The 13,775-nt window shown below is 63.3% G+C and overlaps 2 protein-coding genes across 4 annotated transcripts; one reads left to right on the forward strand and one right to left on the reverse strand.

Moving 5' to 3' along the window:
* Window positions 1-5,049: 5,049 nt before the first annotated feature.
* On the reverse strand, window positions 5,050-8,299 carry LOC144929714 (galanin peptides-like). Its single transcript, XM_078850136.1, has 6 exons — window positions 7,796-8,299; window positions 7,148-7,225; window positions 6,844-6,898; window positions 6,264-6,353; window positions 6,110-6,184; window positions 5,050-5,748 (listed from the first exon to the last, which is right to left on the reverse strand). Exons 2-6 carry the CDS (start codon window positions 7,223-7,225, stop codon window positions 5,696-5,698), a joined length of 351 nt encoding a protein of 116 aa, XP_078706262.1. The 5' UTR covers window positions 7,796-8,299; the 3' UTR covers window positions 5,050-5,695.
* A 600-nt stretch (window positions 8,300-8,899) lies between these two features.
* On the forward strand, window positions 8,900-13,344 carry LOC144929685 (GTPase KRas-like). 3 transcript variants are annotated; one of them, XM_078850070.1, is made up of 5 exons: window positions 8,900-9,152; window positions 10,476-10,661; window positions 10,780-10,958; window positions 11,607-11,766; window positions 12,248-13,344. In XM_078850070.1, the coding sequence occupies exons 2-5, from the start codon at window positions 10,551-10,553 to the stop codon at window positions 12,344-12,346; spliced, it is 549 nt and encodes a 182-aa protein (XP_078706196.1). In that variant the 5' UTR covers window positions 8,900-9,152; window positions 10,476-10,550; the 3' UTR covers window positions 12,347-13,344. The 3 variants fall into 3 exon arrangements, with proteins under 3 accessions (XP_078706196.1, XP_078706194.1, XP_078706195.1); XM_078850068.1 differs by having other exon boundaries at window positions 8,909-9,152; window positions 12,244-13,344; XM_078850069.1 differs by lacking the exon at window positions 8,900-9,152 and having other exon boundaries at window positions 10,350-10,661; window positions 12,244-13,344.
* Window positions 13,345-13,775: the final 431 nt, after the last annotated feature.

Below are 13,775 nucleotides of genomic sequence, written 5' to 3' on the forward strand. Positions count from 1 at the left end.
CTGTGACTCGGAAAGGGGAGCATCTTATCGGCGGGTGCGACCCTGTCTGCACCCGGTGGACAGTCAGATTAGTGCGTCCAGGCTGGTTGGAAAACAGCTGTCGGTACGGATGCAGCACCCCCCTGACCTCAGCTTGCTGGGCAGGGCTTAGCTGGTCTGAGAGGGGGATTGTTTCCAGGGGAGAACCAGCTCTGGTCCCAGGGAATAGATCTACTAAAGGGTCATCTCCCTGCTCCTCTCACTGTCCACACACGGCCAACACCACATTCCCCCTGGCATAGTATGGCTTCATCATATTCACATGGTACACCCGGCGGTGGTGCGCCCGGTTCGACAGCTCCACCACATAATTCACCTCGTTTCGCTGCTTGACGACCTTGAAAGGGCCCTCCCAGGCGGCCTGTAGTTTGTTCTTTCTCACGGGGATGAGAACCATCACCTGATCCCCGGTGGCGTAGGCACGGGCCCGCGCCGTGCGGTCATACCAGACCTTCTGCTTCCTCTGGGCTCTGGCCAGATTCTCCCTGGCCAGGCCCATGAGTTCAGCCAGTCTCTCTCGGAAGATCAGGACATACTCCACCACTGACTCTCCATCGGAAGTGGCCTTCCCCTCCCACTCGTCTCTCATCAGGTCCAGGGGGCCCCTCACCCTCCTGCCATATAACAGTTCGAAAGGCGAAAATCCGGTCGACTCCTGGGGCACCTCCCTGTACGCGAACAGCAGGTGCGGTAAGTACTTGTCCCAATCCTGCGGGTGCTGGTTCATAAAGGTTTTCAGCATCATCTTTAGCGTCCCGTTGAACCTCTCCACCAGCCCATTGGACTGGGGGTGATAAGCTGAGGCCCAGTCGTGCCGGACCCCACATTTCTCCCCAAAGCATCGGAGCAGGGCCGACATGAAGTTGGAGCCTTGGTCTGTCAAGACTTCCTTGGGGAACCGCACTCGGCTGAAAATGGTCAGGAGCGCATCGGCCACGGTGTCGGCTTCAATGGAAGCTAAGGGCACTGCCTTGGGGTAGCGGGTGGCAAAATCTACCACCACCGGAATGTATTTCTTCCCCGACCGGGTCGTCTTGCTGAGAGGCCCCACGATGTCCATGGCCACCTTCTGGAAAGGCTCCTCTATGATGGACAAAGGTCTCAAAGCCGCTTTCCCCTTGTCCCGGGCCTTCCCCACCCTCTGACAGGGGTCACAGGATCGGCAATACTGCCGGACCGTGGTAAAGACCCCGGGCCAGTAAAAGTTCTGTAGCAACCTCTGCCGGGGGCGCCGGATTCCCTGGTGCCCTGCGAGGGGGATGTCATGGGCCAGGTACAGGAGCTTGCGGCGATACTTCTGGGGGACCACCAGCTGCCTCCTGATCCCACTGGACTCTGCTTCCCTTGTGGGAGCCCATTCTCGGTACAGGAACCCCTTCTCCCACAGGAACCTCTCCTGGCAGCCTCTCCTCATGGTCCGTCCCACACCGAGGTCGGCCAGGTCCCTGAGCTTCCGCAAGGAGGGATCTTTCCTCAACTCGGCCTGGAACTCAGCGGCTGGGGAAGGGATGGGGCCCGGTTCCCTCTCGCTGGCCAGGTCTGAGGCCTCCGCCTCTCTGAGCCGTGCCCCTCGGCCCTCCCTCCCCACCAGGGTAGGGTCCTGCGCCTCCGGTGTGGTACCCTCCCCAAGGTCAGGGTGCAGTGCCCCTCGCCGGCTCTGGCTACGCGTCACAACCAGGGCGGTCTGGGGCTTGCTTGGCCAGTCCTCTAGGTCTCCTCCCATCAAAACTTCAGTGGGCAAATGGTGGTGTACCCCCACATCCTTGGGGCCCTCCTTGGCCCCCCATTTCAGGTGTACCCTTGCCACGGGCACCTTAAATGGGGTCCCGCCCACCCCTGTCAGGGTCAGATAGGTGTTGGGCACCACCCGATCTGGGGCCACCACCTCGGGCCGGGCCAGTGTCACCTCCGCGCCCGTATCCCAGTATCCATTGACCTTCCTCCCATCCACCTCCTGGGGAACAAGGCACTCTCTCCGGAGGGACAGCCCCGCGCCCACCCTGTAAACCGAGCACCCTGAGTCCAGAGCCTCCAGCCCTCTGGCAGAGCTGGCCTGGGGTACTCTTCCCTCCTGAGCAGGTGGTAAACTGGTAGCCCCCCTTGCCTGGGTTGTCTGCCCCTCGTCCGGCTGAGTCCCTACCCAGTTAACCCTGGGTAGGTTGGGTCTGCTCAGTTTGTCCCTGAGCGCGGGGCACTGGGTCCGTACATGGCCTCTGGCCACAGTGATAGCAGCTCAGGTCACGTTGGTCCCCTCGAGGGGGTTCTCCCTATTTCCCCGCTGGGAGGCCCCATGTTGACTCTCTCTCTGCATCGTGGGGGGCCTGTTCTTTTGGGACTCCTCCCGGCTACCCCCTGACCGACTGTTCACAAACTCGTCGGCCAGCTGCCCTGCGTGCTGGGGGTTCTCGAGCTTTTTGTCCACCCACCACAGCCTCAGGTCGGAAGGGCACTGTTCATACAGCTGCTCCAGTTCGATTAGGTCCAGCAGGTCCTCTTTAGCTCGGGCCCCAGCTGTCCACTTGCGGGCATACCCCTGCATCCGGTTGACCAGTTGTAGGTAGGTGACCTCAGGCGTTTTACGCTGACTCCAGAACCTTCTCCGGTACATCTCGGGGGTCAGCCCAAACTCACGGAGCAGGGCCTGTTTGAACAGTTCATAGTCCCCTGCCTCCGCCCCTTTCATCCGGCTGTACACTTCCACGGCTTTGGGGTCCAGTAAGGGGGTGAGGAACTGGAGCCTGTCTGCAGGGTCAACCCTGTGCATCTCGCAGGCATTCTCAAAGGCCGTCAGGAAGCTATCTATGTCCTCCCCCTCCTTCCGCTGGGCCAGGAAGCACTTATCAAAGCTCCTTGCAGTCTTGGGTCCCCCCGCACTCACCGCAGCCGGGGCCCCACTGCTCCTCAGCCTGGCCAGCTCCAGTTCATGCTGCCTTTGTTTCTCCTTCTCCTGACGTTCCCTCTCCTTCTTCTGATGCTCATGTTGACGTTGTTTTTCATGATCCTCCAGCTCCCTCATTTTCATCTCCCTCTCCCATTCCAGCCGCATCTGCTCCAGGGATGGGGAGCTCCGCCGGGAGGATCCCCTGCTGGCTGCTGGGGTCAGGGTGCCCTCGGTATTCGCTGGGCTTCCCCCAATCCCTCCCCCAGGCATAGGTAGGAAGGGTCTCGGGATGTCCTGGGCGGCAGTCTGACCCCTCCCAGCCTGGTCAGGCCCCAGGGCCCACGCTGCGTCCCCCAGGCGGCTTCCCTCAGGGACAGGGATCGGGTCATCCAAGCGATCCCTCTCCTCCAGCTGGGCAATCAGCTGTTCCTTGGTGGACCTCCCAATGCGCAGCCCCCTCTGCCTGCACAGCTCCACCAGGTCGCTCTTAAGGCGTTTAGCGTACATCTCCCTGCTGGCCACTCGCAGGCCGGGCAGCTTTCCACGGTTTCCAGGAAAAGCCCCTCGTGTGCCAGTCCTTCTTGAGGTCACCACCTCTTTGCCAGGGTCGAGCTGCAGACTCCTCCGCCCCGGGACCGCTTGCTGCAATCCCCCGGGGGACCCTGTTACTGCAAAAGTCCTTCTCTCTGGTCACACACTCCCAGGGGTTAACCGCCCCCCGAAACCGTCTCTCTCTGAATCTTCAGCACGCCTGGTCCCTGTCAATCCCCCTTCGTTTTACTGCTCCCCAGTCACTTACTGCAGGAAGCGCCGTTCACGGGGTGCAGTACATCCCACCGCTGCCACCAGCTGTCACGGAGTCCCTGGGCGATGCTCTGGAACTGCTCCCTACAAAGCCAGTCAGGACTCTGGGGCAATCACCTTTCTGTGAGCAGCCTGTCTGCAGGACACACAGCTCACACAGCTTCCACCTTCCCGGTCTGACCTCGGAGCATTCAGCCTCCTCTGCCCCTCCGGGTGCTTCCCCCAGCAAGTCCGCCCAGGCGGGGTCCTGGGGGGGGCCAGAGGGTCCTGCCCCCCGACTCCGCAGTCAGACGGGACTCTCAGCCAGCCAGTAACACAGAAGGTTTATTAGACGACAGGGACATGGTCTAACACAGAGTTTGCAGGTGCAGAGAACTGGACCCCTCAGCCGGGTCCATTTTGGGGGGCAGGGAGCCAGACAACCACGTCTGCCCTTCACTCCTCATCCCCAGCCAGCCCCAAACTGAAAACTCCCTCCAGCGCCCCCCCTGGGCTTTGTCCCTTTCCTGGGCCAGGAGAGCACCTGACCCCTTTGTTCTCCAGCCCTTCAGCTCTCACCTGGCAGGGGGGAAGGGCCCAGGCCATCAGCTGCCAGGAAACAGGGTGTCGGCCATTCTCTGTGTCCAGCCCCCTGCACACACCTGCCCTCTAGGGCTCTGCAAGGATCATACACCCTTATCCCATCCCCTAGATACTTAAGAACTGCCTAGGGGAAACTGAGGCACCCCCACACTCTTCAGAGGAAACATTAAGAACAGTCTCACTTCGTCACATTGAGTCACTCCCAAGCCCAGAGCTGGGGGGCCTGGCTCCCTCTGGGGGGGTCTGTTTGCCTCCGGGGCCCATCCCGGGGCACTCACTGCAGGGGGCTCCTGGCCTGACCCAGGGCCGGCGGGGGGGGGGGGAATGCAGGTTTTGAGAGTGAGTCTCAGGGGGCAGGAATCCAAGGAGCTCACCCCAGTGAGAGCGACCCCGAGGGGGCTGCGGTGCTGCCGACCCACAGATCCCTGCTGTATCACTCCTACGCTTCTGCCCGGCCAGGGAGGAAACCCAGGAGTCCTGGCTCCCAGCCCCCTGCTCTTACCACTAGACCCCACTCTCCTCCCAGAGCCGGGGAGAGAACCCAGGCGTCCTGGCTCCCAGCCCAAGCACCACACAGGAATATCGAGCAGTGAAATATTTATTGGCTGGTTGCTTAGGGTGGCCCCTCTTTCCCCTGAGCTCGTCCCCCGCCCCCCATCCCCGAGGCTGGGAGTTGAGGCTGGGGCGGGTCTGTTGCCCCAGGATCCCCGCAGGACTCGGGGGTCCCTGGCCTCGTCTGTGTCCTCCGCCGCTGGCAGTCCACAGCCGCCGTTCTCGGGGAGTGTCGGGTTAACATCCAGCTCCGGGACGTGTCGCGGGCTGGCGCTGGCTGCAGCTGTGTCAAGTGCAGAGGGGGAGTCTCCTGGGGGTCCGTGGGCACATGGGGGGTGAGTCCACAGCCTGTCACTGTCCCCCATGCAGCATGATGACTAGGGAATTCCGGGGTGCCACGGGAGGGGAAACTGAGGCAATGAGTGACAGAGAAGGGACGAACCCCCAAAGGCACATAGGGAAATAGTTGCAGAGCCAGGAAGAGAACCCAGGAGTCCAGGCTCTCAGCCTCACTCCTGCTCTAACCACTAGCCCCCACTCCCCTGCCAGTATCACACTCAGGGCAGGACGTGGAATGAGTACCAGGGGCGACTCACGCTTGCTTGGCCGGGGGGAGTCACACTAGGGGGCTGGTGGCGGAAGAATGGGAGCGGGGGGGGGGGTCTGCGCAGGAGGCCACGAGATGTGGGGGGATCCCCAGGTGGGAGAGGGCTGAGCATGTCCACACCAGGGCAGGGGGCCTGGGTGGGGGCCATGGGTGCTGCCCTCAGGTGTGCGCCCGTCACCATGCGTGTGTGGGGGCTCCTGGCACACGAAGCTTGGCGGGGGGCCGGGGGGCTAGGGCTGGCCGGCAGCATCGGGGTGGGGCAGACAATCCAGGGCCCCCAGCTCTGCAGGTGGGAATGAGACAGAAACTGAGAAAGGAGAGAAAGACCCCTTGGTTAGCCCCCCTCCCCTTCACCAGGGACCGGTGTGAGAACCCAGGAGTCCTGGCTCCCAGCCCCCACCTCTAACCACTAGACCCCACTCCCCTCCCAGAGCTGGAGAGAGAACCCAGGAGTCCTGGCTCCCACCTGCCCCCCAACTCTAACCATTAGACCCCACTCCCTCCCAGAGCCAGGGAACAAACCCAGGAGTCCTGGTTCCCAGGCCCCTGACTCTAACCAGTAGACCCCACTCCCTTCCCAGAGCCAGGGAGCGAACACAGGAGTCCTGGCCCCCCGCCCCCCAAGGTCTGGCCCTGGCACTTACCTGGAAGACACAGGGAGGAGAGGAAATCCAGCAAGGTCTGGAAGCCGTGCTCGGCAGCGGGGCGCAGGGGGGCACCTGGAGGACAGAGGGGCCGGTGATTGGGGTGCAGAGAGGGGCCCTGAGAGGGGCAGGGGGACGTGGGTGGGGGACTTACCCTTGAACCCCACTTCCAGCTGCACCGGCTCCTCAGCGGCCTCCCGCTTCCCAGGTAAGGCCCCCTTATCCATCAGCGGGCGGTGGGCATCTGCCGAGAGAGAGAGTGAGAGGGAGGGGCTGCAGGTTAGAGCAGGGGGAGCTGGGAGCCAGGACTCCTGGGTTCTCTCTCCAGCTCTGGGAGGGGAGGGGAGTCTAGTGGTTAGAGTAGGGGGGATTTCAGAGCCAGGATACCACAGTTCTATCCCAGCTCTGGGAGGAGAGTGGGGTCTAGTGGTTAGATCCGAGGGCTGGGAGCCAGGACGCCTAGGTTCTCTCGGGGGGGGGGGGGGGGGTGGCGGCACAGCGGGGTGGTGGGAGCCAGGATGCCTGGGTTTTCTCCGGGGGCGGGGGGTGGGCATGGCCACCTGGGTTCTCTCCAGGGGGCAGCATGGCGGGGGGTAGCCAGGATGCCTGGGTTCTCTCCGGGGGGGTGGTGGGAGCCAGGACGCCTGGGTACTCTCCGGGGGGGGGCCGGGGGGGGGGGTGGGAGCCAGGCCACCTGGGGTCTCTCGGGGGGGGGCACGCGGTGGGGTACTCACGGGGGCCCAGCAGGTAGCCTGCACTGTTCAGGGTCCAGCCACGTTTGTCTTTGGGCTGCAGAAAAAATCCCCATTAACTGAGTAGTTTGCCCCCCCCCAGTCTGACCTCCCCCCCAGGTCTGAGCTCCCCGCACCTGTCTGAGCTCCCCCCGCCCGTGGACTGGGACAGCCCAGGACCCCACCAGAGGCCTGGTGGTGATTGTACCATTCAGGGGGCCCCGGGGGCCCAGGCTTCTGCCGCCTCGGGGCAACAGGTGGGGATGGAGGAGGCAGGCCAGGAGGGGGGTCTGGGGGGGGCTCTCACCATCAGAGGGATCCTGGCGCATTCGCCCAGCAGCCCCCACAGGGCCAGGGAGATGCAGAGCACAGCAGGGATCCCCATCTGTGCAAGAGAGAGAGAAAACCCAGGAGTCCAGGCTCCCTGCTCCCCCACCCTTGTTCTATCCACTAGACCCCCCTCCCCGAGCCGGGATAGAACCCAGGAGTCCGGGCTGCCTCTATCTCTGCCCCCCAAACTCGCTGTTCATCACACACACACCTGGCTTTACCCGCAGCCCAATGCACCAAAGGGTATTTCTGTTCACCCCGACGAAAAAATCCCTCCCACCCCACTGGCCCAGCCTTGGGCTCCCCCACCCAGCTCTGCCCCCACCCCTCACTCCCGACCCACAGCCCCTGCTAGCCCGGCCCTGGGCTCCCCAAGCCCTGCCGGTGCCCCTCACTCCCGATCCGCAGCCCCCTGCTAGCCCAGCCCTGGGGTTACCCCCAGAGCCCCTCATTCCCGCCCCACAGCCCCCTGCTAGCCCAGCCCTGGGGTTACCCCCAGAGCTCCTCATTCCCGACCCGCAGCACCCTGCTAGCCCAGCCCTGGGCTCCCCCCCAAGCCCCTCACTCCCGACCCACAGCCCTGTCAGCAGCAGGGTCTGATTCTGGGGGGCTGCAGGAATCTCACCTCAAATTCTGCCCTGCTCTGGTCGCAGCTGGGGGATCAGGCACCAGATTTATATAGGGCAGGGGCTGGGGGGGCGGGGCAGATGGGTGCGTCATGCCTGGGGGGTGTAGCTAATTGCCCCCCACGGATTCGAGGGGGGCTGTTTCATTTATTTTGCCTCTAATTTCTCTTTTCCACTTAGTCAGAAAATACGTCTGAAAATTGGTCTTATTAGCTCTAATTGACTCCTGCACGCGGGCTGGGGGAGGGGGGCTGGGGGATTCTAGGGGCAGCTCAAGGGGAAATCAGCGGGGCAGCCGGACGCCTGGGTTCTATTCCAGGCACTACCTGCATTCATTGATTTTATCTGGGGGGCTGGGCACGTCTCGCCATGCCTCAGTTTCCCCATTACTGAAATGAGCTTCATAAGCCTGGTCCTGACCGGGGTCCCGGGTCCCAACCCCATCCCACTTTAACCACTAGACTCCACTGCTCTCCCAGAGCGAGGGAGAGAACCCAGCCCCCTCCCCCCACGCTCTAACCACTAGACCCCAGTCCCCTCCCCTCGCTGGAGATAGAACCCAGGAGTCCTGGCTCCCCAGCCCCCCCAGGGCGTTGGCGGATGGTCCTTTATTCTCATTAGGGAGGTTGGATAAGAGCCTCAGGCCTTGCCCCCGTCAGCACAATTAGAGCATCTGTGTGAATCCTGGCCAAGGGCCGGGGGCACCTCCTGAGTGCGTCACCGGGCTCACGAGTGACTTCAGGGACATAGAGACACATCGGAAGGGCTAGCAGGGGGCTGCGGGTCGGGAGTGCGGGGCACCGGCAGGGCTGGGGGGGGACAGGGCTGGGCTGGCAGGGGGCTGCGGGTCGGGAGTGGGGGCACCGGCAGGGCTGGGGGGGGACAGGGCCGGGCTAGCAGGGGGCTGCGGGTCGGGAGTGGGGGCACCGGCAGGGCTGGGGGGGGACAGGGCCGGGCTAGCAGGGGGCTGCGGGTCGGGAGTGGGGGGCACTGGCAGGGCTGAGGGGGGCCGGGCTGGCAGGGGGCTGCGGGTCGGGAGTGAGGGGCACCGGCAGGGCCGGGCTGGCAGGGGGCTGCGGGTCGGGAGTGCGGGGCACCGGCAGGGCTGGGTGGGGGTTCGGGCCCCTCTAGGGGGCGCTAGCTGCCCCCCCGCAGCCTCTCTACCCCCACCCCACTTCCCTCTCTATGGTGCCCCCCCGTCCAGCGCTGATTGGCTGCTGCGTGGCGCGGGGGCGGGGCGGCGCTGCCATTGGCTGCGGGGGGAGGTGTCCGGCGCGAGGCCTGTCCCGTGCTGGGCCCGGGAGCGGCTGCAGGGCGGGGCCGTGGGGGGGCAGTGAACCCCTGAGCCGGCTGCAGGTGCGGGGGGGTCTGGCACAGGCGTGGGGGAGAGGGGCTGTAGAAAGGCGGGGTGCTGCCTGGGGGCGTAGGGGGAGGAGGGGATGCATAAGGGTGGGGCGGTGCATTGAGGGACGGGGTTGGGGGGGATGCACTGGAGGCTGGGGGGTGCATAAGGGTGGGGCGGTGCATTGAGGGACGGGGTTGGGGGGGATGCACTGGAGGCTGGGGGGTGCATAAGGGTGGGGCGGTGTATTGAGGGACGGGGTTGGGGGGATGCACTGGAGGCTGGGGGGTGCATAAGGGTGGGGCGGTGCATTGAGGGACGGGGTTGGGGGGGATGCACTGGAGGCTGGGGGGTGCATAAGGGTGGGGCGGTGCATTGAGGGACGGGGTTGGGGGGATGCACTGGAGGCTGGGGGGTGCATAAGGGTGGGGCGGTGCATTGAGGGACGGGGTTGGGGGGGATGCACTGGAGGCTGGGGGGTGCATAAGGGTGGGGCGGTGCATTGAGGGACGGGGTTGGGGGGATGCACTGGAGGCTGGGGGGTGCATAAGGGTGGGGCGGTGTATTGAGGGACGGGGTTGGGGGGATGCACTGGAGGCTGGGGGGTACATAAGGGTGGGGCGGTGCATTGAGGGACGGGGTTGGGGGGGATGCACTGGAGGCTGGGGGGTGCATAAGGGTGGGGCGGTGCATTGAGGGACGGGGTGGGGGAGATGCACTGGAGGCTGGGGGGGTGCATAAGGGTGGGGCGGAGTTGCATTGCTGTGGGGTGCATACAGTGGGGAAGCTTTCAGTGTGGGGGGTGGGGTGTAGGAGGTGGGAGGGTTGGTATGGGAGGGGCAGCATGGGGGAAGGGGCGGTGTGGGGGGTATAGGGGAGGGGCGGCATGGGGGGTGTTGAATGCAGCAGCAGGGAGGGAGGATCTGCTTCAGGGTGTGTTAAAGGGGGCTGGGCAGAGGGGAGTTGGCTGCACTGAAGTGGGGGGTGCGGTGGGGATGCGGGAGGGAGGGCTGATGGGGGGCAATGCTGGGTGGGGAGCAGCTGCTATGGTGAGGGGTTGCGTTTGGGGGGGGAGGCCATCGGCAGCTGGGGGGTGGGGTTGCGTTTGGGGGGGAGGCCATTGGTGGCTGGGGGCAGGGGTTGCGTTTGGGGAGGTAGCCATCGGCGGCTGGGGGGGCTAGGCTGGGGGGAGGTATTGGGGGCAGCGGGGGGATTGCAGGGCTGGTACTGAGTGCGGGAGGCCGTTCTCAGGGCCGGTCTGGGGTTCCCCACACGGGCGGTGGCCGAGAGAACCCAGGCGTCCTGGCCCCCTGCTCTAATGTTGTGGCTGGTTCCAGGGCCAGCCTCGAGCGATGATCCGGGCCGGGACCCCCGGGGGGGCCGTTTGATCCCCACGCCACGCCCCGGCCGCCATGACCGAGTACAAGCTGGTGGTGGTGGGGGCTGGTGGTGTCGGCAAGAGTGCGCTCACCATCCAGCTCATCCAGAACCACTTCGTGGATGAGTACGACCCCACCATAGAGGTGAGACCCCTTCCCCCCGGCCCCAGACGGGGCCCTGCCTGCCCAGCCCCCCTGCCCAGGGGCTCCCCTCCCGCCCCAGAGGGCCCCGTGTGTCAGGCACTGTCTCATCCCCTCCCAGGACTCGTACCGGAAGCAGGTGGTGATCGACGGCGAGACGTGCCTGCTGGACATCCTGGACACGGCCGGGCAGGAGGAGTACAGCGCCATGCGCGACCAGTACATGCGCACGGGCGAGGGCTTCCTCTGTGTCTTCGCCATCAACAACGCAAAGTCCTTCGAGGACGTGCACCACTACAGGTCAGCGGGGTCCCTTCCCCAGCCCGGGGCGGTGCGTGGGTAGGTTTGGGATAACGGGGGGCTGTGGGTTGCAGTTGAGAGGCACTGGTGAGGCAGGGCTGTGGGGGAGCCCAGGGCTGGGATAATGGGGGGGACTGCGGGTCGGGGTTGAGGGGCAGCAACAGGGCTTGGGGGGGGGGACCACGCAGGGCTGGGATAAAGGGGGGCTCTGGGTTGGGATTGAGGAGCATCGGCAGAGCTGGGGGGAGCCCAGGGCTGGGATAATGGGGGGCTGTGGGTTGGGGAGCATCGGCAGAGCTGGGGGGAGCCCAGGGCTGGGATGTGGGGGGTTGGGGAACATCGGCAGACCTTCGCACACCTTGCCTGGTCGTAGGCCATGCTGTCCCCCGTTTTGTGGCGGAGCGTTGGGTTGCCGATGCCGAACCCGCTGGCACCAGGGAGCGTTGGCTCCGGCTCTGTATTAAAGCCAGAGCAGCAGCGGCAGCCTCTAGTCGATGGCCCCTCAGGAGCCCAGATGCCATCCGGCCTGGCGTCCTCTCCGCTGGGCAGCGATGCTGCGGGATTGGGGGCGGTTGGCGGTGGGGTTGCTCTTCTCTCCAGCCCCAGCTGTGTACTTTGGCTCTGATGGCCCCTTTCCTTCTGCCCCAGGGAGCAGATCAGCAGGGTGAAGGATTCGGATGACGTCCCCATGGTCTTAGTCGGTAACAAGTGCGACCTGCCCTCTCGGACGGTGGACACCAAACAGGCTCAGGAGCTGGCAAAGAACTACGGCATCCCTTTCATTGAGACCTCGGCCAAAACCAGGCAGGTACGTGGGGGACACTGCTGGCGGTGGGGATGCAGAGTGACACCGGCCTGTTCCCTTGGCCCCAGAGCTGGCCAGAGAATGATTTTTTTTTTTTTTTTAAAAAGGTGGCAAATACAAAATCTTTTGATTGGGGCAGGCTGCTACCCATGTTCTCCTTGCGAGGCTGGGTCCCCCAGGTGGTCTCCATATCCCGAAACGCCTAGCTCAATTCCAAGAGTGACTGGAGACTTTTGGCTAGTCTTGTTGGAATGCGTTTTGGGAGGGATATTAAACATCCCGTGCATCAGAGCTAGGAGGAGACCGAGCATTTGGGGGTAGATGCCGGCATCTGTGTTCTGCAGCGTTTCGGCACCTTTGTCGGCCACGCTAGGGCTCCTTAACTCTGCGCCAGCCACGCTTTCAGGCGGGGGATTTGTCTAAACTGCCCTTTAGCTGCGCGTGTTTCTCTTCTCGCCCTTTGTGCTCTCGTCACGCCAGGGAGTGGAGGACGCTTTCTACACGCTGGTGCGGGAGATCCGGAAGCACAAAGAGAAGATCAGCAATGGACGCAAGAAGAAATGCTCCAAGAAGAAGTGCGTGATCCTCTGAGGGACAGACTGGCGCGGGAGCGGTGAGGATCCTTCCGCCCCCCCCCCGCCCTTCCCCTCCTGAGCCCTTTTGGTTGGTAAACTCCAGCAGTGCAGCATCCAGCAACATCCTGATGCTCGGTTGGCTTTGGAGCAGCTGGGAGGAGAAGGCAGCAGAGACTAGGATGTGACTCTCTTTTGGTTTCGTGGTTCCATTCGTCCCTGAAGCTCCAACTAAAAACAAGTTTCAAAACTGCAACAATCTACCCTACCCCCTGATGTCAGCCCAGAGACGCCCTTCGTTTTGCTGGCTGTTTTTGATAGGAAAAGGAAACATCCCCTGGAATGACAGAAGACGGAAGCGTGGGCAGCAAAATCCCATGAGCTGAGGGGTTGTAATTCCTCCCTGTCCGATCAAACACCAGGCTGTGGTGACACAGACAGTGTATTCCTAACGTGGTTGAATCTCTGGTCCCGTTAGCAGCTCTCCGCATCCCTCTGGTTTGCTTTCCAGTTGGAGAGCAGGTCTTCACCAGGACAAGAACAGCTGTGCCCCCCTTAGCGCACAACCTGTTCCCGCCATGGAGGGAGAGGGTAATTTGCTCCCCAGCAAAATAAAAGCGTGTAACAGCTGGAGGTTTCGTAAGCCCTGCAGTCAAGAAGGGTGCCAAGTTCTGGGGATGGCCCCACTCCACTGGCATACCTGGTGGGTGGGAAGCCAGGGACCGTGGCGGGGTTTGGGTCCCTCAGAGCAGAGACGTAAGAAGGGCACTAGCTGTGTGTTGAGGGGAGTGATAGATTGGGGTTACCCTCTGTTCCTCTCCTGCTGTTTTGGCTGTTCCTGGGAAATCCGTGTAAGTTTTTGTGATGGGGGGAAGATCCAGCGGCTCGTGGCAATGGCTCAGCTGTGTACGCATGCTCTGTTTCTGGGCCCGCCCCCTAGAAAGGCATTTCTCCCCCGATGTGCTGTGCAGAGAAGTGGGAGCTGCAAATAAACCAGTGAAGAAGTTAACCCAGCCACATACGTGCCCCGTCGGCCTGCGTTTCCCAAACCCTGCGTCTTGGGCTGAAAAATCGTAGTTGACGTTGACGGGGAGCTGCCGCAGCCTGGTTTGATTTTGGGAGGAGGAAGGTGGGAGGGCAGAACCGGCAGTTCAGTTCCTGGTCTGGGGATCCTAGGTAGACAGACCCCGACTCCACCATCGTTTAGCTTTTGTCCACAGTTCTGTTGCTTCTGCACAAATGCTCAAGGTCCCAGGGTGGCCGAGTCTTAAACTCGTCAGTCTCCACTTGCTCGCAGGGTGTGTGCTATGGCTGCATCCAAGCCTGGGGGACCAGGTGGGATGCACCAGGGTGTGTGCTGGGGCAGAAGCTGAGCACGAGACCTGGGCTGAGGGGGTAATCGCGAGTGCTGACAGCTGGGATCTTTCCTGCTGCTCAGGC

This window comes from Lepidochelys kempii, chromosome 23 (assembly GCF_965140285.1).
Source record: "Lepidochelys kempii isolate rLepKem1 chromosome 23, rLepKem1.hap1, whole genome shotgun sequence".
NCBI lineage: Eukaryota > Metazoa > Chordata > Testudines > Cheloniidae > Lepidochelys > Lepidochelys kempii.